General features: G+C 42.1%; 1 protein-coding gene across 6 annotated transcripts in view; it reads right to left on the reverse strand.

Moving 5' to 3' along the window:
- fam126a (family with sequence similarity 126 member A) overlaps nt 1–24,268 on the reverse strand; it is a 77,019-nt gene that overhangs the window by 39,174 nt on the left and 13,577 nt on the right. For 3 of the 6 annotated variants that reach the window (XM_033046272.1, XM_033046253.1, XM_033046287.1), the window contains exons 2-5: nt 16,035–16,114; nt 5,035–5,136; nt 1,970–2,149; nt 831–911 (exon numbers count right to left, since the gene is read on the reverse strand). In XM_033046272.1, the coding sequence (XP_032902163.1) occupies nt 831–911; nt 1,970–2,149; nt 5,035–5,136; nt 16,035–16,085 (414 nt within the window). In that variant the 5' untranslated portion in view covers nt 16,086–16,114. Of the gene's footprint in view, nt 1–830; nt 912–1,969; nt 2,150–5,034; nt 5,137–12,178; nt 12,280–16,034; nt 16,115–24,268 lie in introns of those variants that run through there. The other 3 variants (XM_033046261.1, XM_033046297.1, XM_033046280.1) reach the window with 2 other exon arrangements.

A 24,268-nucleotide genomic window follows, 5' to 3' on the forward strand; every position in this document is an offset into this window, starting at 1 on the left:
AAAGACTAGGCTTGTATTCACTGGAGTTTACAAGGATGAGGGGGTATCTTATAGAAACATATAAAATTATAAAAGGACTGGACAGGCAAGATGCAGGAAAAATATTCCCAATGTTGGGCGAGCAGAACCAGGGGCCACAGTCTCAGAATAAAGGGGAGGTCATTTAAGACTGAAGTGAGAAAAAACTTTTTCACCCAGAGAGTTGTGAATTTATGGAATTCCCTGCCGCAGAGGGCAGTGGAGGCCAAATCACTGGTTGTATTTAAGAGAGAGTTAGATAGAGCTCTAGGGGCTAGTGGAGTCAAGGGATATGGGGAGAAGGCAGGCACGGGTTATTGATAGGGGACGATCAGCCATGATCACAATGAATGATGGTGCTGGCTCGAATGGCCAAATGGCCTCCTCCTGCACCTATTTTTTATGTTTCTATGTTTTGATCCCAGTCATTCCTTCTTCTCCCTGCTCCCATCTGGCCAAAGGTACAGAGCTTGAAAGTGCACATCACCGAACCGAGGAACAGCTTCTTCCGGCTGTCAGGATTCTGAACTGTCCTTGCATAAGCTCTGATTCACCTTTACCCTAATGTGCACATTTGACTTTGTCTATGGAACTGATATAGTACAATGCTGAGAACTATATTCTGCACTCTGCATCTTCCCCTTTGTTGTATCTAATGTTATCGAGTTGGACATGATTGTATTTACAAATGGTATATCTGATCTGTTCGGATAACATGCAAAACAAAGTTTTTCACTGTACCTCAGTACATGTGACAACAAACGTCCACCCAAACCCATTTCAAGACCAGAGTAAACAAATAAGCCTCTTACCTCATGGTACACTGAAGGTTTTGAAAGGGATGGGACAGTAAAAGACAGCACTTTCGTACCACCTTCTTTATCTACAATTTCCTGAAAAACAATCGGAAACGTGGAGGTAATAATTTGTCTTTCTAAAATAACAGTCAATAAAACATTTGTTTAAGAAGGAACTGCAGATGCTGGAAAATCGAGTAAATAAAACATTATGTATTTTATCCACTTCGTTCAAACAAATAGCCCCAAATTTGATGCTAAAATAACAGTTAATATGTAAGCTGACTTAGAAATTTGTGCAAAACATGTGAGGTAGCACTATGGTAGAGATAGCCAAAGCTTCTCAAATTGTGCATTGCTCCAGTTGGTAGCTTATTATTAGCACTCCATGAGTTTCACAAGTATTGGGTTTGAACATTAAAAGGATCACTGAGCTATCCAGAACAAGTCTTGTAATTAAGTGCATAAATACCCTTTAATATATACCTGATATGATGATTCTTATTGTCTGCAATTCAGACACTGCCGTAGAAAATGAAGAATTCAAACTCTGGAGTCTCATTCTTTCATGTAGTCAATTGTTGGAGATTTGAATACAAAATATCATTTTACTTTCAGACTTGTTCTCTGACCGAATCCAATTCTTAAATCTCACTAAAGAACGGCACCGATTTCATGGTCTACTAAGATCCCAGATTAGCTAAAACAGTTTGCACTTTATAGGGCAAAAAAGTAAAACAGAGCAGATAAGTTCAGAGAAGGACAAATCACAAGATCCTCTATTCCACCAAGTTCTGGTCAAATGACAGAACTTGTGCTTCTAATTCAAAAAGGTGATGATTGATAAGACCTTTTGCATGATTACCAATTACTTCTCAGTTTCGATGACAATTAATTTACATGCCGAGAACTTTTATTTTATAACATCTTGAATGTTATAAATTGAATGAAAATATCCCAAATGCCAATGATCTACATTTTTAAGGGTGGTTACTAATGTTAAAAGATATGTTTGCAAACTAAATACAAGAGGCTATAGCAACCCTAGAAGTAGCTAAACAAAGCTGAAGTGACCTGTAAGCTGTTCTGAGCTTTCAAATAAATTTGCCCATTGAATTACAATTATTTTATATGTGCTTTTTAATATCACTTACCAAGTTATAGATACCCAAGAGAAGAGCCTCAATGCAACCACTACTGTGCATATTCCGTGCTGATATGACTGAAAGGTAGCTCGATACAAGTTCAGGAACAAATTGTAATGTGAATCTCTTCAGTTCAAACTCACCACTGCGATAAAATTCAAATAATTGGTGGCAAACTGGCTCCAGCAACTAAAATGAAAATGAAAATGTTTGTTTCCAAAAAATATCAACATAATTTTTAAATAAGCAAAAGGAAACAAAGTGATAAAATCAATGGCATCATGGCAACAGTAATGTTAAAATAAAATCTCTAAGAATATTTGCATACATTTTACAGAATCCCAGCATTTCTTTGTTTGGGAAACTGCTACTTGCTGCAATCTAATGTTGGAGGAGACATTTACTTATGTCTGCTTGCCTAAAAAAATATACTACAGAACATCTTGAACTTTTAAAGTCTGTTGCGACCACAAAAGTACAACTTGTAACTGAAATATTATTCACTAAGTTAAATTCTCAAAAGTACTGCAAATGTTAGAGATATGTAGGAAGGAACTGCAGATGCTGGTTTAAACCGAAGATAGACACAAAAAGCTGGAGTAACTCAGCGGGACAGGCAGCATCTCTGGATAGAAGGAATGGGTAACGTTTCGGCTCGAGACCCTTCTTCCCCATACCAGTCTAAAGAAGGGTCTCGATCCAAAACGTCACCTATTCTTTCTCTCCAGAGAGGCTGCCTGTCCTGCTGATTTACTCCAGCTCTGTGTCTACTGCAAATGTTAGGACTTGAAATAGAACAGAAAATGGTGGAAATGTTCAGCAAATCAAACAGCAGCTGTGGGCAGATAGATGCCGGTAGATGAGCTGAGGTGACAGCTGCATCAGCTGATAATATTTAGGTTCATGCTTCCCAATACAAGTTCCTGTTCTGAGCAGTCAGAAATGTCTATTAACTGTGGACTGCGTCATTTGTTAAGAAATTACATCATAAATAGTTCAATATAGACACAAGGAACTGCAGATGCAGGTTTACAAAAAAAAACAGTGCTGGAGTAACTCTGCAGGCCAAGCAGCATCTCTGCAGAACATGGATAGTCGACATTTCGGATTGGAACCCTTCATCAGATCCAGTTTATACTCGATAATGATTTAGAGAAAATACATTAATGTAGAAGTTTACAACGGAAGCTACAAAATGACAACAACATCAACATGCTATATTGATCTTGACCATCCTACAGTTTCAATAGGTAAAATTGGACAAATACTCTAGGATTTTAATAGCAATAAAACAATGGTTTATAGCAACTCATCTCTATTTGTTCAATGACACCAATGTTCATCCTATCTTGTCGATTAATCAGAATAAGGTATTTGAATATACAATTGTTAATTGATATACAGGATGGGAGCCAGCAAGGCAAGTCATTTGACATCAACGTTGCAAAACTCTGACGCTACAGATTCTTGGTGTCTACCAGCTGATCATTATTTGTAATATTCAATGCAACTTTTCTCTTGGCCAGCGCAATGCTCAATTAAACAGTTTGGGAGATACTGAGGTTGCTAATAAGCTGGGAAGGAAACAGCAGCTCGAAAGGAGGTAGAGATGGTAATAAATAGCAGTGAAGTATGGAGAACATGAATGATTAGGAAATAGATAGACCAAAAAGAGTGAAAAGGACGCGACAGAGAGCTTTGTTGGATTCATTGCATTTGAAAGATAAATAAAACACAGTAATGTTCGACATGATCAAAATAGATTTAATGGCAGCCACAACAGACACCAGAAGCTGGAATCTGGAGCAAAAAACAAAATGCTGAGCAAATCAGAGGGCCAAGCTGCGTCTGTGAGGGCAAAGGAATTGTCAATGTTCTGGGTTGAAACCCTGCATCAGGACTGATGGTATAGAAGGGAGATAACCAGTATATAGGAGAAGGGTAGAGCATGAGACAGGAACCAGCAAGGATGGTCCAATAAGGGATAAAGAATGACAGGCAGATGGAATATAGAACGATATAGGAGAGGAACAGGATCGAGACATAAAAAGTTGGAGTAACTCAGCAGGACAGTCAGCATCTCTGGAGAGAAGGAATGGGTGACATTTCGGGTCAAGACCCTTCTTCAGGAACAGGATCTGCAGCTCATGATATAAAATCCAAAGTGCAGGAATAACTCAGTGGGTCAGATAGCATCTGTGGAAGACATGGATAGGTGACATTACGGTTTGGGACCCTTCTTCAGACTAATTATAGTAGGGGGACTGGAAAGCTAGAAATGAGTTGGGGGTGGGACTAAGCATGGCAAGTGATAGCTGGAGGCAGATGAGGAGGTGGGGGGGGGGGGGGGGGGTTAGCAGATAAGTGGACAAAGGACAGAGATGAAAAGACTGAGATGAAGAGAGAAGAGGAATGAAATGTGACGCCAGAGGAGGAGATATAGGTAGAAGTGAAGGTGCGGTTGGGGAAGAAAAATAATGGGTGGGATAGTGAGAAAATAATAGGTGGGATAGTGAGAAAAATTAGTGCATTTGGTTGGGGCACAGGGAAGAGAGGGAACAATTGGGTGAGTGAACAGTGCTGGGCTGTTACCTAATATTAGAGAATTTAATGTTCCTACCATTGGGCTGTAAGCTACCCAAAGCAGAATACGAACTGCTGTTCCTCCAATTTGCAGTAACCATGTTATAAAGTGATTAGTAGACTAATTCTACACTCAGAAGAATATCATTCAGCCCAACATGTTTGAAAGCTTACCATACCTTCATTACGAGTATGCATGAGGCACAAAAAAGTCAACATTTTAATCAGATGTTCAATGATGTGGTGAAATAGTGTTTTTTTATACAATATATATATAAAACACAAGGTGCTTCAGCGACTAATCAGTAACATCAAGCCAAAAAAGTAGTAACAGTGCCCAGATATACAACCAAAGCTATGGCTTTACAGAGGATCTTGAAGGAGATAGAATAAAGACACATTTTAAAGGTAAGCACAGAGCCTGTAGAATAGAAAGTTGAAGTTAGGTGGAATAAGGTCCAAACTATACTCTATTGTACTTGTATTCCTACCTCACTAAGTGATTCACTGATGACCGTGTACAATTCCGAAACCAAAGTACTCTTCCCTTTTAAACTTGAAGCATAGCTGGATATGGAGATCTCAGGAAGTGTCTGAATTCAAAAATGATTAAAAAAGTAAATACAATAAATTTCAAATGAGAGCTCCAAATGAGTTACCATTTTTCAAAATATTAAAAAATGTATCTGAATATTTTTCAACGTTATTAACAGGTTAAGACTTTACCAATGCTTATGTAGTGTAAAATTATTTTGTAGCAAATCTAAAATGTGTGGTTTCACAAGTACAGGTTTGCAGGGGTCTCCTCTTGTGCATTACCAAGACATCTACATGCTGCCATAGTAGATAGTTCTTATTATAACATTGTTTCCATAATGCAAATTGGATATAATGCAATTAATCAATTAATGAACACTATATTTGGAATCTAACCTTCCAGACTGGCCTACTACACAAAGGCCATACAGACAATGCCCACTGGCCTGCCATCAAACCTCACGGTGACTTCATCAAAAAACGCTCTCAGATATGTGACACGCAGAGTTGATGCTTATTCAAATACTGGTTGACCCTATCCCAAAGAATCCCCTCCAACAACTTTCCCACCACTGACACTAGGCTTACAGGGCTGCAGTTCCTTGGCCTGCCTTTCCTGTCCTTCTTAAATAACCATACAACATTAGCCATCCTTCAATCTTCCAGAACATTGCCGTGGCTAAAGAAATAGAGCTGCTGCTTTATACCTCCTCTTTGGTAATTTGTATATAATCCAAAACATCACAACTCTTATTCTTCAACCACTTAGATCCCATTATCATGGTCTCAGTAAAAAAGATGAGAAGTATTATTTTAATGTCTCCCCCATCTCTCATGGTTCTACACAAAGACTATTACAAAGTGGTTATATTGTCTGTGGTGTAGACAATATTACATTTGACTACTCTCTCATGCCTGGACCTCCCTCTATCTGGTAATGAAGGTCACAGGAATTTACAAATAGTTGGTCAATGGGTCATTGTAGGCAGCTGACTTTGCATGATTATTTAGTCTTCAACAGCATTCACGAGTCATATAGTTCAGAAGCAAGTGTTTCAGCCCTCATTGAGCACCCATCTGCACTAATCCCATTTTCCAGCACTTGGCCCACAGTCTTCTTTGCCTTAATAATTCAAGTGTTCTTCCAGATACTACTTAAATGTTGTGAGAGTTTCTGCCTCCTCCAGCTTTTCAGGGAGTGTATTTCAGATTCCAATCACCCTCCTTGTGAACATAATTCCTCCTCAGATCTTCTCTAAACCTACCATAACTCACCTTAAACCCACGATCCCTGGTTTTTCTACACATCTACTATGTGGAAATGTTTCTAAGTACCTACCCTATGCCCTTCATCATTTTGTATACCACAATTAGGCTCCCCTTCTGCTCCACTCCACAGAAACCAAACATTAAATGTTTCTTCTAAGGTGAAATGCTCCATCTCAGAATCATCCCAGTGAATCTTCTCCACCAAAGATCAAAGTCCTTTATATTTTGCAATGACAACTGTACACTTTATACCATCTGTGGCCTAAAGTGTACGTGAGCAGAGACAGGTCATGTGTCAGCCCAAAAATCATAGGTTTCTTGGTCTTCTAGACTCTTTTTTTATTCATCAGATCATTTATCTGCACAATTCCAGCAAAGTTCGCACCACATGAAAGGGGTTTGTGTGTGGCAAGTCTCTGCTCCTAAAAAAGAGAAGCACGTTCACTCAAGTGCTGTCTCTGCTCAAGTAGGAAAACAATCTCCTCACATAATGCATCTCTGTTCACAGAGAACAGCTAACCGTTGACAGATAATATTCTTATTCTCCTAGGGAAACACGAGCCACTCATTGGTAGCATTCCTGTTTTTATTGACAGCAGCAATTTACTTAAAAGTCGTCATTGTGCATCCAGGTGCTAATAACCTACTCACAGGTGGCAACTTGCTGTTGTTCATTAACACAAAATTACTCCCTGGTGGCAAATCACTTTTCATGAGGATTTGTAAATTAAGAGAGATTAACTATCATATGCACTGGGAACAAAACAATGAAATGCTTACTTGCTGCAGCTTTACAGGCATATTACACATCAAATAAGTGTACAATAAACAATAACACACAAATTATCAGTTATATCCAGTAACCAGACCATAATAGTGCAAGCCAAAATATATAATGCAACTTTATACAACATCCATAATTGTTTGGTGCTGAGGTAGCGATGTGATGCACAGTGTGATTTAAAAGCCTGATGGTTATGGAAAAAGCTATTCTTGAACTTCTCAGGCACTGTTCTCAGACTCCTGCACCTTATTCTGGATGGTAGCAGTGAGATGAAAGTGTGGTCAGTTGTTGATATTTTCTGCCTTCTAGAGGCAACGCTCCCTGGAGATCTCTTCAATGGCGGGAGTCAATACTTGCAATGGACCGGGCAATGTCTGCCATTTTCTGCTTCATTCTTAGGCTTTCGAGTTACTGAACCAGACTGATTGCACATCGCATACCTGTAGAAGTTTGAGATGCCAAATCTCAAACTTCTGAGGAAGTAAAGCCATTTATGTGCTTTCTTTGCAGTCACATCAAGATGCTGGGTCCAGGACAGATCAGAGATGGGCATGACTAGGAACTTGAAGCTGTTGATTCTCTCCACCACGATTCTGCCAATGAAGGCGTGTTCTTCAGCTTTCCCTTTCTGGAGTCAATAATCTTGTTCACATTGAGAGCACTCAACCAGATAATCAATCTCCACCCTGTACTCCAACTCATCGTTACCCATTATTTGTCCAACAACAATGGTATCATCGGAAAATATAAATACGGCATTAGAGCTGCGTCTGGCTCTGCAGTCATGGGTATAGAGAGAGTACAACAGGAGACTAAGCACGTAGCCTTGACGTGGGCATGCTAATGGTCAGCAGAGAGAAAGTGTTGTTGCCAATTCATGCTGGTTGAGTTCTACCAATGAAGAAAGAAGTCAAGGATGTAAATGCACAGGGACAAACAGAGACCCAGATCCAAGTTTTATGACAAGTTTAGAGGAGATGATGTTAAACCCCAAGTTGTCATCAGTTGACAGCCTGCAACATCGCAGCCACTGACGATCTGTTGTGGTGATAGGGAAATTAAAGTTGGTCCAAGTCCTTGCTAAGGCCGGAGTTGATATGCGTCATAACCAACCTCTCAAAGCACTTTATCACAATGGATACAAATGACATTGGACAGCTGAGTCATGTCACTTTGCTCTTCATGGCACCAGTATTATGGATATATTTTTAAAGCAGGACCTCAGACCATTGTAGTAAGACGTTGAGGAAAGCCACAAAAATTCTAACCAGCTGTCTGTGCAGGTTTTATAAAGTGGCCAGGTACACTATCAGAATCGAACACTTTTCAAGGATTCACCCTCGTGAAGGATCTTCCAACATTAGCCTCGGAGACTGAGATCACCGTGTTGTCAGGAACCATTGAGGCTCGTGAAGATACGTCAATGTTTTCTTTTTCCAAGTGAGCATAGAAAGCATTGAGCTCATCCGAGAGTGATGCCTCACTGTCACGTGGGCTACTTAGTTTCACCTTACAGGGAATAATGGTGTACAAGCCCTGCCATAGTTGCCGACGTTCATCCAATTCTCAAGTTTATACTTTCCTTTTCCTTTTCTCTTTCCTTTCTCAATGGCTTTCTCAAGACTGTATCACCTGACCTGAATGGCAGAGATCTATTCCTCAGTAGGTTACAGAATTCCTGATTCATCCAAGGCTTCTGTTTAGGTAACACTCAAATGGTCTTGGTACAACACAATCTTCCACACATTCCCCAATGAAGTTGGTAACAATCATGGAGTATTCATTCAGGTCCATTGCCAGCTCTGAACATTGTCCCATTTACTGACTCCAGTCACCATGTCACATCCCCATCTCCCCAACCAGCACAGTGCCATCCTCATCATTATTGCCTATCAGTAGAAAGGAGCAGTGCCAGTTGCTGATGGTGGGATAGCAAACGTCAAGAGTATTTGATCTGATGTTGCAGAAAATGTGCAGGTAGTAGCTTGGAAGTGTCTTCTTCAAACTAGCTTGTTGAAATTCCTGGCATCAGAATGTGCCATTGGTTGACCACAGCATGTCGCTCCTCCAGCGCTAGAAGAATGTCTGGGGGAGCAGGAATTTGGGCAAGGCCACCACATCCAAGCACCATGTAAAGCTTACCATGAGGCAAACATCACCACCATCTCTCTCTCTCTTTTGAATAACGCCATCTGATAGATGGCGCATGATAAGTTCACATGATAGATCTAGAAACCTTCATGGTACAGAGCTTTGTCTAGAGAGCTGGGGGTAAGCAGGTCACCAAAATGGAATACACAGCATTTTCTCTAGTCCCTTTGGTAAAGCAATCTTGCCCTCAAGTCCACATTCTTATTTTCTCAGGACTGTAGAATGCATGGGATGCAAGAGAATGCATGGGGGCGGAGGCCACCCTGGTGACCACATTTCAGGTACTCCCAAGTGGAAAAGATCATAGCTCCACCTGGAATATGACAAAACCGCATGAAATCTGAAAAACATTGGGTATTCTACACCTAATGTCTGAACAATTAGTTGTCATCTGACTCCACACAATCTTATGCAAAAGCGCAGAGTTGAGCTTTTGCATTTCTTCAGGCAGGTCTGACAATGCACAAACCATCTCATTGTGCAACTGCATCAGTCTAGTCATGACACTATATCAATTATGATTCTTACTCAAGACTACAATCAAAAGGGCACCCATCCTCATATTGCTTGCCGTTTTAGCTCAAATGGAAGAGATTTAGAACATTAACCTGTTCAATAACCTACAGTACATGTAGAGATTGTGTGCACATAGAGAAAATAATATCAAAGATGGGAGCGAGGCAAATATGACGAGCTATTCCCCCTCACTCTTTGGGGGTATCTGTAGGATAAGAAATCCTCTTTTATGGTCTTCAGCTCAATTTGACATATTGTGTGACACTGGTCCATTGAGTGGCAATTCTCACTCTGAGTGGAGACAACTTAAAGTTATTCTCGTCAGGTTCATATGGGGGTACTGGCTGGTTTTGAGAACCACCACCCCACCCCCTGCTGAAAGACAGAATCTCATTGGCACTGAAGATAGACACAAAAAGCTGGAGTAACTCAGTGGCACAGGCAGCAGGGATAGAGAACAATGAATGAAAGATATGCAAAAAAGTAACGATGATAAAGGAAACAGGCCATTGTTAGCTATTTGTAGGGTGAATGAGAAGCTAGTGCGACTTGGGGGGGGGAGGCATAGAAAGAGAGGAAATGCCGGGGCTACATGAAGTGAGAGAAAGCTAAATTCATTGCTGGACTGTAAGCTGCCCAAACGAAATATAAGATACTGTTCCTCCAATTTATGTTTAGCCTCACTCTGACAATGGAGAAGACCTAGAACAGAAAGTTCTGTGTAGGAATGGCAAGGAGAATTAAAGTGTCCAACAACCGGGAGATCAGGTAGGTTCAGGCGGGCTGAACGAAGGTGATCCGCAAAACGATCGGCCAGTCTGTGTTTGGTCTCGCCGATGTATACGAGTCCACATCTTGAACAACGGATACAGTAGATGAGGTTGGAGGAGGTGCAAGTGAACCTCTGCCTAACCTGAAAGGACTGTCGAGATCCCTGGACAGAGCAGAGGGAGGAGATACAGCGACAGGTGTTGCATCTTCTGCGGTTGCAGGGGAAGGTACCTGGGGAGGGGTTGGTTTGGGATGAGTTACCCAGGGAGTAACGGAGGGAACGGTCTCTGCAGAAGGCGGAACGGGGTGGAGATGGGAAAATGTGGCTCGTGGTGGGATCCCGTTGGACGTGGCGGAAATTTTGGAGAATTATGTGTTGTATGCGACGGCTGATGGGTGGAAGGTAAGGACTAGAGGGACTCTGTCTCTGTTGCGACTAGGGGGAGGGGGAGCAAGGGCGGAGCTTGTGGGTACCGAGGAGACACGAATGAGGGCCTCATCTATGAAGGGAGAGGGGAACCCCCATTCCCTAAAAAATGAGGACATCTTGGATGTCCAGGTACAGAACACCTCATCTTGGGAACAGATGTGGTGTAGACAGAGGAATTAGGAGTAGGGGATAGAGTCTTTGCAGGATGTAGGGTGGGAAGAAATGGAGTCAAGATACTTGTGGGAGTCAGTTATAATAGACATCAGTCAATAGTCTATTTCCTGTGATGGAGACTGTTAGATCAAGAAAGGGGAGGGAGGAGTTGGAGATGGTCCAAGTAAATTTGAGTGCTAGAAGAAAATTGGTGGATTATGGGGAAAGGCGCTTTTCTTTCATTTCAGGAGTTACAACAGAATCATGGACTGCACTCAAATAATTTCTTCAGATATCTACAAATTAGAGATTATGTTAAATCTAACACACAAGTCTACAGGACTAGGGAACCAGAAATCCTTGATGAATGTTTGAACAAGCATCCTAACACTGAAAAATTAATAGCTTATATTTATAACACCCTCCTAAACAACGAGGTACCACCGACGGAACCATATAGACACACATGGGAAAATGAATTAGGTCATCCTATAACGAAAGATCTGGGGGACGAAAGTTTACAACATATACATCAATGTTCGTTAAATGCCAGACATGCTTTAATACAATTTAAAGTCTTACATAGATTACACTACTAAAATAAAACTAAATAGAATCTTCCCACAAATCTCTCCTATTTGTGATAAATGTCTACATCTAGATGCTAATTTAACACATACGTTTGCAAATTGTATAAAAATTAAACATTTCTGGACTGATATTTTTGAAATAATTTCAGAAGTTATTAATACAAAACTGGATCCAAACTCAAAATTAATAATACTTGGAATATCAGAGCAAAGTTTAACACTCACAACAAGCCAAAGAAATTTCCTCGACTACAGTATAATAACCGGGAAAAAATTAATATTAAAATTTTGGAAAGGCCCTACGACCCCCACAATTAAAATGTGGATTGTGGAAATGTCGGAGACCCTATATCTAGAAAGAATTAGACTTGTCTTAATGGACAAACAAGAACTTTTTGATAAATAATGGCTGCTCTAAGTGGTGGAAAGTATACCTTAAATTCCGATAGCCATTCCTCCACCACCCCTTTGTCTGCTGCCATCATCTTCTCACATCTGCTCTGCTTGATTCAACCTTTAAAAGGGAATATGCCAGGGTTAGAATCACTGGTTCAGAAATAAATACACTTTAACTTTAAAACATTTTAAAGTGGCTATTTTTATCTTCTGTGACAATTGGGATACATTCATTACAAAAAAAATGTGTAGGAAAGAGCTGCAGATGCTGGTTTATATCGAAGGCAGACACTTTTAGCCCTTGCTTTCCCTCTCTCTCTGGCATGTTGGCCTTCATAACAAGAGGAGTTGAATATAGGAGCAAATAAGTCCTTCTGCAGTTGTACAGGGCCCTTGTGAGACCACACCTGGAGTATTCTGTGCAGTTTTGGTCCCCTAATTTGAGGAAGGACATTCTTGCTATTGAGGGAGTGCAGCGTAGGTTTACAAGGTTAATTCCCGGGATGGCGGAACTGTCATATGCTGAGAGAATGGAGCGGCTGGCCTTGTATACTCTGGAATTTAGAAGGATGAGAGGGTATCTTATTGAAACATATAAGATTATTAAGGGTTTGGACATGCTAGAGGCAGGAACCATGTTCCCGATGTTGGAGGAGTCCAGAACCAGGAGCCACAGTTTAAGAATAAGGGGTAAGCCATTTAGAACGGAGATGAGGAAACACTTTTTCACACAGAGAGTTGAGAGTCTGTGGAATTCTCTGCATCAGAGGGTGGTGGAGGCAGGTTCTCTGGATACTTTCAAGAGAGAACTAGATAGGGCTCTTAAAGATAGCGGAGTCAGGGGATATGTGGAGAAGGCAGGAACGGGGTACGGATTGGGGATGATCAGTCATGATCACATTAAAATATGGGCTCCATTCATTAATTATCTGACGGGATAGATTGGCCCGGCACAAAAACCCAACTGAAACTTGAACTCAGGATTAGATGAAAAGTCATACTTTATAATCTACGAACCTATCTCCAATGACGTATTATAAGTAATCCATTCCACCTTTTTTGTTTTTTTTGATATTTGTAACTTTTCTCTCTCTTTCTCTCTTTTTCTATATTTTAAAAAAACCCACTAGAAGTAGAAGTAATCGACAATTGAAAATTTTAATAATGTATGATTGATGTATATGAAAAGTTTTTTTACTATAATATGCAACTATACTTTATAATAGGTCTACTTCTAATAAAATTAAAAATAAATAAATAAATTTAAAAAAAGAAGAAAATTGGTGGTGAAGTTGATAAAGTTTTGCATGGATGCAGGAGGTAACACCGATGCAGTCATCAATGTAACAGAGATAGAGTTCGGGGATAGGGCCAAGCTTGGAACGGGGATTGTTCAACATACCCTACAAAGAGGCAGGCATAGCTGGGGCCCATGCGGGTACCCATAGCTACGCCTTGGACCTGGAGGAAGTGGGAGGAGTCAAATGACAAGTTGTAGTGGGTGAGGACCAGCTCCGCTAGGAGGAGTAGAGTGTTAGTGGAGGGAAATTGGATGGTTCTGTGGCCAAGGAAGAAAGGGAGGGCTATAAGGACTTCCTGGTGGGGGAATGAACGTCCATAGTAAAGATGAGGAAGTGGGAGCTCATTAAAGAGACGAAGGGCACGTGAGGTATCTTGGACATAGGTCAGGAGTGATTGGACCTGGGGGGGGGGGGCGAGGGGGAGATCGGATGAAGGTTAGGAATAAGGGATATAGATGGTGATGTGGAGAGATAAAGCACAATGAATGAAAGATATGCAAAAAAGTAACGATGACAGGCCATTGTTAGCTGTTTGTAGGGTGAAAATTAGAAGCTAGTGTGACTTGGGTGGGGGAGGGAATGCCGGGGCTACCTGAAGTGAGAGAAATCAATATTCATACCACTGGGCTGTAAGCTGCCCAAGCAAAATATGGTAGTGATGTACACTTCGATGTTGCTTGCAGAAAATCTGGGAACGCTCTCCCTTCCCACCATAGTATCTCTCTTCCCATGGCACATCAATGTTTTGCTGCTTTATGGCTGCCTTGTGCTGTGGGGATAGTTGCTTCTGACAGCAAAGTGGCAAAGTATCAGCAGCTCCATTGAATTTAGGCTGGTCCCAGTGTTAGTGTTTCTTTCTGGCAATGCCAACCTCTGTTTCCCACTTGTTTTTGACCAAATTCACAATCTATTAAGAAGAGCCTGTGTTATCACGACATGGGGCAAATGTAATCAGAATTTTCCACCTACAAAAGCAGGAAATTAGCTTGCAATTTTAACGGCCATAATTCAGATATACTTCTATTTGTTTAATTGATCCTATTAAATTTGTCTAAATTATTTAACATTGTGCGTTTATATTTTCAGTATCAGATTGGCTTTGTATTAGGTTGAGAATGGAGCATCATATCAGCTAAAAGCCCTGTCCCACTGTACGAGTTCTTCAAGAGCTCTCCCGAGTTTAAAAAAAAATCAAACTCGTGGAAGCACGTAGAATGTACGTAGAGCGGGTACGTCGGAGGTCGGAGACATCTCTTAGCGGCTCGTAACGCTAATGGCAGGTACTCGGGAAACGCGATAAGCTCGGGAAGACTCGTGAAGATTTTTCAACATGTTGAAAAATATCCACGAGAGCCCCGATTACTTACGAGCGGCCATTACCGTAAATCTCCGAGTTCGAATCAGGGCAAACTCGGGAAAACTCTTGAATGAACTCGTATAGTGGGACAGGGCTTTAAAAGTTTTACATTGTCTTGGCCAGCATTTAACACTAAAAAACATCTAGTTACGGGATTCAGTATATATCCAAGCAATGGCCATTTTTTATGGGATGCGTGTAGCAGGCCTCATTTCAATCTTACTCAGACTGCCTCCCTTCACATTTCTCCAATAAATCAATGACAGTATTGCTACTGTTACCAGTTCTCCCACAGAACTCAGATACCAAGTTATTAGCTGTCAAATTCCACCTTGTCTCACTTAAATATGGTCCATTTCTACCCTCCCTTTCCATTTCTTGACTTATTTATCTCCATCTCTAGGGATAGGTTATGAATTAATGTACCATTTTTAAAATGCAGAGAGCAGCAAGAGCATTTTCAACTTAAGTGAGGCTTAATGTAGGACTACAGAACACCATCCTCAAATTTACTGCCCATGAAATGTGTGCATGTTTCTGACATCAAGCGGCAGGCAATCATCTGAAGCATACGAGAAGTTCTCGATCAATCTGCCCATAGTGCTTCAGGAGCAGGAAATGCTACCGCAACTTAGCCATTCATAATTAATTTCTTCCTTTTCATAGCGTTGCTCATAACATGTTTGGATAGGAAGAAATAAATTATGAATGAACTTCTTGGGTGTAATTCACTATTCCGCAGAGGTCCATGTTACCACACAAAATTAATGTATCATGTCTTGCACACAAATATAAAATCACTGATATATACAGAGTAAATTTAAGTAAAAGTATATTTAAGTAAATGTGAAAGTTAATTGAAAAAAGTTGATAAATTTTCACCTAATACATAAATGAAATTTACAGATACTAATCTGCAAACATCAGTCAATAAACTTTCGATATTATTTGACATTTGGTATTAGTTAAGTAAATGGAGATCACTTTGAATCTGCACGTTCCTACAATCGATATTTTAAAAAAAGCAAACTTTGATATTGCCTTTGTTCATGCATTGTCAAATCAGTTGTCTTCACATTATCAGCAGTTATAAAGGACACATCTTTGAGATTGTAAATAGTAATTGGTTTTTTTTAATGAGCTATCAACTAATCAATGAACACATTATTCTGCCATAAATGTCTAACTTACATTTGAATTTTAAATAATGGCTGCTCTAAGTGGTGGAAAGTATACCTTAAATTCCGATAGCCATTCCTCCACCACCCCTTTGTCTGCTGCCATCATCTTCTCACATCTGCTCTGCTTGATTCAACCTTTAAAAGGGAATATGCCAGGGTTAGAATCACTGGTTCAGAAATAAATACACTTTAACTTTAAAACATTTTAAAGTGGCTATTTTTATCTTCTGTGACAATTGGGATACATTCATTACAAAAAAAATGTGTAGGAAAGAACTGCAGATGCTGGTTTATATCGAAGGCAGACACTTTTAGCCCTTGCTTTCCCTCTCTCTCTGGCATGTTGGCCTTCATAACAAGAGGAGTTGAATATAGGAGCAAATAAGTCCTTCTGCAGTTGTACAGGGCCCTTGTGAGACCACACCTGGAGTATTCTGTGCAGTTTTGGTCCCCTAATTTGAGGAAGGACATTCTTGCTATTGAGGGAGTGCAGCGTAGGTTTACAAGGTTAATTCCCGGGATGGCGGAACTGTCATATGCTGAGAGAATGGAGCGGCTGGCCTTGTATACTCTGGAATTTAGAAGGATGAGAGGGTATCTTATTGAAACATATAAGATTATTAAGGGTTTGGACATGCTAGAGGCAGGAACCATGTTCCCGATGTTGGAGGAGTCCAGAACCAGGAGCCACAGTTTAAGAATAAGGGGTAAGCCATTTAGAACGGAGATGAGGAAACACTTTTTCACACAGAGAGTTGAGAGTCTGTGGAATTCTCTGCATCAGAGGGCGGTGGAGGCAGGTTCTCTGGATACTTTCAAGAGAGAACTAGATAGGGCTCTTAAAGATAGCGGAGTCAGGGGATATGTGGAGAAGGCAGGAACGGGGTACGGATTGGGGATGATCAGTCATGATCACATTGAATGGCTCGAAGAGCCGAATGGCCTACTCCTGCACCTATTGCCTATTGTCTATCCCCTCTCCCTTCCCAGTTCTCCCACCAGTCTTACTGTCTCCGTGTACATTTTATCTCTGTACCGCCCACTCCCCTGACATCAGTCTGAAAATAATTGTTAGGCAAGCATCAATTTAGCACGAGTACAGTGCACTAATATTGTACATTTTGTCACTTAATCAATGGAAATTCAAATGTGGTTCCTTGAATCTAATCAGTATAGTTTCTGGCTACCAGTATAGTTTCTGGCTTCCAGAGGCTGCAGCAGAATGACTAAAAGTCCGCAAATGTTAATCTCGTGTTTTACCGAAGGCAGCAGCACGCTAGTGAGAAAACATTTTGGAGAATTTAGGCCATAAGATTTTTTTAGGATTTAACCCTATATTTTATCAAAAGGGGCACTCAAACACTAAATGAATAGAGCTTTTTTAATTTTTGCAAATCTTCCCCATGTAATTTATGGGATCAGAACCAAGTTTTCTTCCCATCCTCCTCTCACTAACCCATTACGTGGAATTACAGGATAATCTCACGAAGATTGAGCTATGCCACTGGACTCCATGGGAAGTCCAGTGTAGAGTATCTTCCGATACCATTTAACATTAAATAGATTCCTTTCCTCTATGTTGAATATTGCCATTTGCAGAGCCAGCAAAAAACAGGTAATTATCCCCACTGGAACTAATTTTGAACACAGCAGGAAAGTTCAATTTCAACAACAATCCTATAATTAAACTGAACTAAATTTCTTAGTTTTTAAATATTAAAAATTAAAAATTAAATATAGTTATTGGATGCTTAAATAGACAAAGCTTTATGTGCTGCTGTAAAGTACCAGTTTGTAGCTCTTAGCCATCATAGCATTAAGGAACAAGTATGTATCAATAATTGCTTTGAAATAACAGGCGTCAAGTCGTCAAGAGAGTTTATTGTCATGTGTCCCAGAGGACAATGAAATTCTTGCTTGCTGCAGCACAACAGAATATAGTAAGCATAAATACAGAACAGTTCAGTGTGTTTATATAGCAGAGACCATATATATATAGATGCAAGAAACTTGGCTGGCGAAGCAAGATCTGGATAAGTTGAACACTCTACACATGAACTTCCATGGGGCTGGAGAGTCCACTACCGACCTCAGTACGAGGCTGGTTCGGGGTAGGATAGCTGGTGGTGTAGCTATACTGTGGAACATCAAATATGACTCGCTGGTGAAGGTGGTGCGTCTAAATGTTGACTGGGCCATAGGGCTGGAGTGTAATTATAACGGAAAGAAATTTACTGTCTTAAATGTTTATACACCGTATGAATCATATGAGCATGAGGACGAGTTTCTGAACAGGTTAGCTTTTATTCAGTCCTTTATAGAGGACAACAGCTCATCTTGTGTCTACGTCATGGGTGATTTTAATGCTGACATGTCAGATAGCAAATCTTTATTTGCAGCACACCTGCAGCAGTTTTGTAATGAGTCTAAACTAATTCTATCGAGTAAAGCTCTGTTGCCTGACACAAGTTTTACCTATGTTAGTGAAGCATGGCACACGACATCCTGGTTAGACCATATTGTGACCACAGCTGATGCTCATGCCTCACTGGAAAAGCTGGAGATTTGTTATGAACTTGCCACCTCTGATCACATACCTATTGCTGCACGGTTAAATGTTGAGAATGTATCCCTGCTGTCCAGTAATAATAATGCTGCTTCCTCAAGTAAACTGGACTGGTCAAAACTGAGCAGTGATGCTATGGCTGGATATTCACTGCAAACGGACAGTTTTTTAAATAATATTGAATTGCCTCAAAAGGCCCTAATGTGCTCAGATATGAATTGTAAGGACGTGCAACATGCTGAAAAACTCTGTGCCATGTATGATGTTATTGTGAAATGTCTCATTGCCTCCAGTGATCCCTTTTGTAAAAGCAAATGTAAGGTACCCAACATCAGACCTGTGTGGAATGAGTTTGTGGCTGAGCAGTACGCTGAGGCAAGAGAGGCCTTTAGACTCTGGTCAGAGGCAGGTAGGCCTTGACAGGGAGTATTGCTAGATATGAAAAAACGCACAAATGCTTGAGTTAAATATGCACTTCGTTTTATTAAGAAAAATGAAAACACAATGAGAGCAGACTCGCTTGCCAGGAAGCTACAGAATAACAACCTTACTAACTTCTGGGAAGAGGTCAGAGTAATGAATAACAGTAAAACACCCCTACCGTCTGACATTGAAGGTGTTAGTAGCCCAGAAAAAATAGCTGAGAGTTGGCGTGAGCACTACTGTAACCTTTTTAACTGTGTTAAAAGTAACCCAGTTAGAATCAATCATGAACTTATTGATCTCTCTGTAGATATGGTAGTTAGGGCAGCTGATGTCTATGATGCCATTAACATGTTGGATAACAACAAAGCCTGTGGTATGGACTGCATTACTGCAGAACATCTAAAATATGCCAGCTATAAGCTCTGCCCTTTGCTTTCCATGTGCTTTAATGGCTGTCTGGTTCATGGTGTCTTGCCAAATGATATTATGTCTGTAATGCTAGTGCCTGTGATTAAAGATAAGGCTGGTAGGCTCAACAGTATGGATAATTACCGACCTATTGCACTAGCCAGTATCTTATCTTAAGTACTGGAGAGAATACTGCTGACAAAGCTAGAAATGTATGTCCTTACTACTGACAATCAGTTTGGGTTCAAAAGAAAACATTTAACTGACCTGTGTATCTATGCTCTTAAAGAGATTGTGTTCAGGTACACAAGCCTGAATTCATCTGTATTCCTATGTTTTATTGATGCGTCCAAGGCATTTGATAGAATTAACCATGAACACTTGTTTGTAAAATTGCTAATTCGAGGTGCCCCTAAATTCTTAGTGAGAATCTTAGTGTTCTGGTATGCCCATCAAACGTTTCAGGTTAAATGGGACAATGTTGTATCTGCTCCATTCTGTGTTAGTAACGGAGTGCGGCAAGGAGGAATTTTGTCTCCTATTTTATTTAATGTTTATATGGACGAATTGTCAAATCAGTTAAATAGGCTAAAAACTGGCTGTCTTGTGGGCAACACTATTGTTAATCATCTGATGTATGCAGATGACCTGGTCCTGCTCTGTCCATGTAGTGCTGGGCTGCAGCAGATGCTGAAGGTGTGCTCTCAGTATGGCCTTGATTATGACATTAAGTATAACGCTAAGAAAAGCCGCATAATGGTAATTAGAAGCGCTGAGGACAGGGAATCAACTTTTCCGACCTTTTATTTGTCAGACAGTCCTCTTGCTGTGTGTGAGGAAATTAAATACTTAGGTCATGTCATATCTGATGACTGGAAGGATGACAAAGACCTCTACCGACAGCACTGTAAAATTTATCTTCAAGCCAACATGCTTATAAGGAAGTTTTATATGTGCTCTGATTCTGTGAAGTGTTCCCTGTTCAGAACCTACATCACACCGTTATATACTGCTCAATTGTGGTCTAATTATAAGAAAAAGAGTATGCAGAGGCTTAAGGTTGCATACAATGATGCAATGAGGTTGCTACTTCGTGTCCCTAGGTGGCATAGTGCCAGTTAATTGTTTGTGTCCACTAGAGTGCCAACCTGTGAGGCACTCTTAAGACAGCTGATGTTTAGTTTTATGTGTCGCCTGGACAAATCAGAGAACCACATAATTGAAGCCCTAGTCAGCCCTCTGAAAAGCTGCTATAGATTCACTTCTAGGCTAAGACGGCATTGGTGCAATAGCTTATATATATTTTAGGCTAATATGCAATTTTTTAATGTATCTTTGTAATTCTTTGTACTGTTTGATGTGTTATATGGACCTGTGTCTGAAATAAAGCTTTAATAATAATAATAATAATATCATATCTATATTACTAAAACTCTGTTCTTGACCGCTTTTGGCGATCTGTGCTGCGATTTCCAAGAGAACGCCGCCACCTACGGCCGTCATTTTTGGCCACCTCGCTCAGAGCCCCCCTCCGCCGCATGTGTGCCGAGGATATATCCCGTCGATGAAATATGACAGAGATATTAATGCTTTTACAAAATTCCCCATTCTCTCTGCTGCCCCTGCTGGAGGGAGGGGGAGGGACTATAAAACCAGGAAGTGGTGTGCCTCAATCAGTCTCTGCAAGTGGTGTGCCTCAATCAGTCTCTACAAGTGGTGTGCCTCAATCAGAGCTCTGAATAACACTGAACAAATGTCTCCACAGCTGTGAGTACCCATAATGTGGTTTGAAAATGAATATATGGTTAGTTGGAAGTAAAAAAGCACTGCCTGCAAATGGTTGTTTGGGTTTGGGTTTGGGTTGAAGTAAAAAGGCACTCTCTCTCTCTCTCCCCCCCCCCCCTCCTCTCTCTCCCCCCACCTCTCTCTCCCTATCACTCTCTCTTTCTTTCTCTCTCTCCCCCCTGTCTCTCTCCCCCCCCCTCCTCTCTCACTCTCCCCCCCTCCTCTCCCCCCCCTCCCCTCTCATCTCCCCCCCCTCACATCTCCCCCCCTCTCATCTCCCCCCCTCTCTTCTTCTCCCCCCCCCTCTCTTCTTCTCCCCCCCTCTCTTCTCCCCCCCCCTCTCTCTTCTCCCCCCCTCTCTCTTCTCCCCCCCCTCTCTCTTCTCCCCCCCCTCTCTCTTCTCCCCCCCCTCTCTCTTCTCCCCCCCTCTCTCTTCTCCCCCCCCCTCTCTCTTCTCCCCCCCCCCTCTCTCTTCTCCCCCCCCTCTCTTCTCCCCCCCCTCTCTTCTCCCTCCCCCCTCTCTTCTCCCCCCCCCCCCATCTCCTCTCCCCCCACTGGCCACCAATATTGGAATTGGTGGAGAGGTGGAATATTGCATCAAGGGACCAGCCCTCCCGTGTGAACATAGGACCCAACGGGTCCCACTTAGTCTAGTATATTACTAAAAGTCTGTTCTTGACCGGTTTTGGCTTTCTGTGCTGCGATTTCCGAGAGTACGCCGCCACCTACGGCCGTCATTTTTGGCCACTTCGCTCAGAGCCCCCCTCCGCCGCATGTGTGCCGAGGATTTTTCCCGTTGATGAAAATTGACAGAGATATTAATGTTTTTACAAAATTCCACATTCTCTCTGCTGCCCCTGCTGGAGGGAGGGGGAGGGACTATAAAACCAGGAAGTGGTGTGCCTCAATCAGTCTCTGCAAGTGGTGTGCCTCAGTCTCTGCAAGTGGTGTGCCTCAATCAGAGCTCTGAATGACACTGACAAATGTCTACAGCACTGTGAGTACCCTTAATTTGGTTTGAAAATGAATATATGGTTAGAGGTAAAAAAGCACTGCCTGCAAATGGTTGTTTGGGTTTGGGTTTGGGTTGAAGTAAAAAGGCACTCTCTCTTCCCCCCCCCCTCCTCTTCCCCCCCCCCCTTTCCTCTCCCCCCCCCTCCCTCTCCTCTCCCCCCCTCCCTCCTCTCCTCTCCCCCCCCTCCCTCCTCTCCTCTCCCCCTCTCCTCCCCCCCTTCCCCTCTCCTCTCTCTCTCCCCTCTCTTTTTCTCCCCCTCCTCCCCTCCATCCCCTCCCTCACCGTCCCTCCCCTAAACCCCCCTCCCCTCCACACACCCCTACCCCCTTCCCTCCACCCTCCCTGCTCCCCACCTCTCCCCGCCCCTCTCTCCTTCCCTTCTCTCCTCCCCCTCTCTCTCTCTCCCCTCCTCCCCTCCATTAGCGTGAGTGCGGGGGTAGTTAGTGTGTGACGCTGCATGCCGCCACCCCCCCCCCCCACAACCGCACGTAGTATATATATACTAGACCAAGTGCAGACCCGTTGGGTCTGTTCCCCCAACGTGCGGTATATATATAGGCATAAACAGATAAAGTGCAATAGGCTGTAATAGTTCAGTTTGTTTGATGGCGAGTTTAATAGCCAGATGGCTGTGGGCAAGAAGCTGTTCATGAACCTGGATGTACCAGATTTCAGGCTCATGTACCTTCTACCTGAATACAGCGGAGAGATGAGTGTGTGGCCAGGAAGGTGTGGGTCCTTAATGATGCTGGCAACCTTTTTGAGGCAGCAACTGCGATAGATCCCTTCGATGGTGGGGAGGTCAGAGTCGATGATGGACTGGGCAGTGGTCACTACTTTCTGCATTCTTTTCCGCTCCTGGACGCTCAAGTTGCCGAACCAAGTCACGATGCAACCAGTCAGCATGCTCTCTACGAAGGCTGCCAGCATCATCAAGGACCCACACCATCCTGACCACACACTCATCTCTCCACTCTCTACTGTGCACCTGTAGAAGTTCGAGAGTCCTCTTTGACATACCGACTCTCCGTAATGTTCTCAGGAAGTAGAGACGCTGATGTGCTTTCTTTACAATTGCATCAGTGTGCTGGGACCAGGAAAGATCTTCGGAAATATGCACGCCCAGGAATTTGAAGTTCTTGACCCTTTCCACCATCGTCCTGTTGATATAAACGGAATTGTGGGTCCCTATCCTACCCCTTCCAAAGTCCACAATCAGTTCCTTGGTTTTGCTGGTGTTGAGAGCCCGGTTGTTGTGGTGGCACCATTTGGTCAATAGGTCGATCTCACTTCTATACTCTGACCCATCACCATCAGCGATTCATCCCACAACAGTGTCGTCATCGGCGAACTTAATGATGGGAGTTCGCATTATGTCCAGCTATGCAGTCATGAGTATAAAGCAGGGGGCTGAGCACGCAGCCTTGAGGTGCTCCCGTGCTGATTGTTATCGAGGATGACACATTTCCACCCATACGGACAGACTGTGGTCTGTGGATGAGGAAGTCGAGGATCCAATTGCAGAGGGATGCGCAGAGACCCAGATCTGAGAGCTTGGTAACCAGCTTGGAGGGGATGATCGTATTAAACGCCGTGCTGTAGTTAATGAATAACAGCCTGACATATCAGTTTTTGTTGTCCAAGTGGTCCAGAGTGGAGTGGAGAGCCAGTGAGATTGCATCCACCGTTGATCTGTTGTGGCGGTAAACGAACTGCAGTGGTTTGAGGTTCTTGTCGAGGTAGGAGTTGATATGCGCCAAAATCAACCTCTCAAAGCACTTCATCACCACAGACGTTGGTGCCACTGGTCGATAGTCATTGAGGCACATCATCTTGCTCTTCTTTTGCACCAAAGGTGATGGAAAGGTGCTATCTGCCTTAAGGAGGCATTTAAACACACCTGTGCAAATACAAACACCTTTAAAGCCATGTGTCCCAAATGTTATGGTGCCCTGAAATGGGGGGGACTATGTATAAACACAGCTGTAATTTCTACTTGGTGAAACCAAAATGTATAAAAATACCCTTTAATAAAATCTGACAATGTTCACTTTAACCACGTGATTTTTTTCCTATTTCAAATTGTGGA

The sequence above is a fragment of the Amblyraja radiata genome, chromosome 2, assembly GCF_010909765.2.
Source record: "Amblyraja radiata isolate CabotCenter1 chromosome 2, sAmbRad1.1.pri, whole genome shotgun sequence".
NCBI lineage: Eukaryota > Metazoa > Chordata > Chondrichthyes > Rajiformes > Rajidae > Amblyraja > Amblyraja radiata.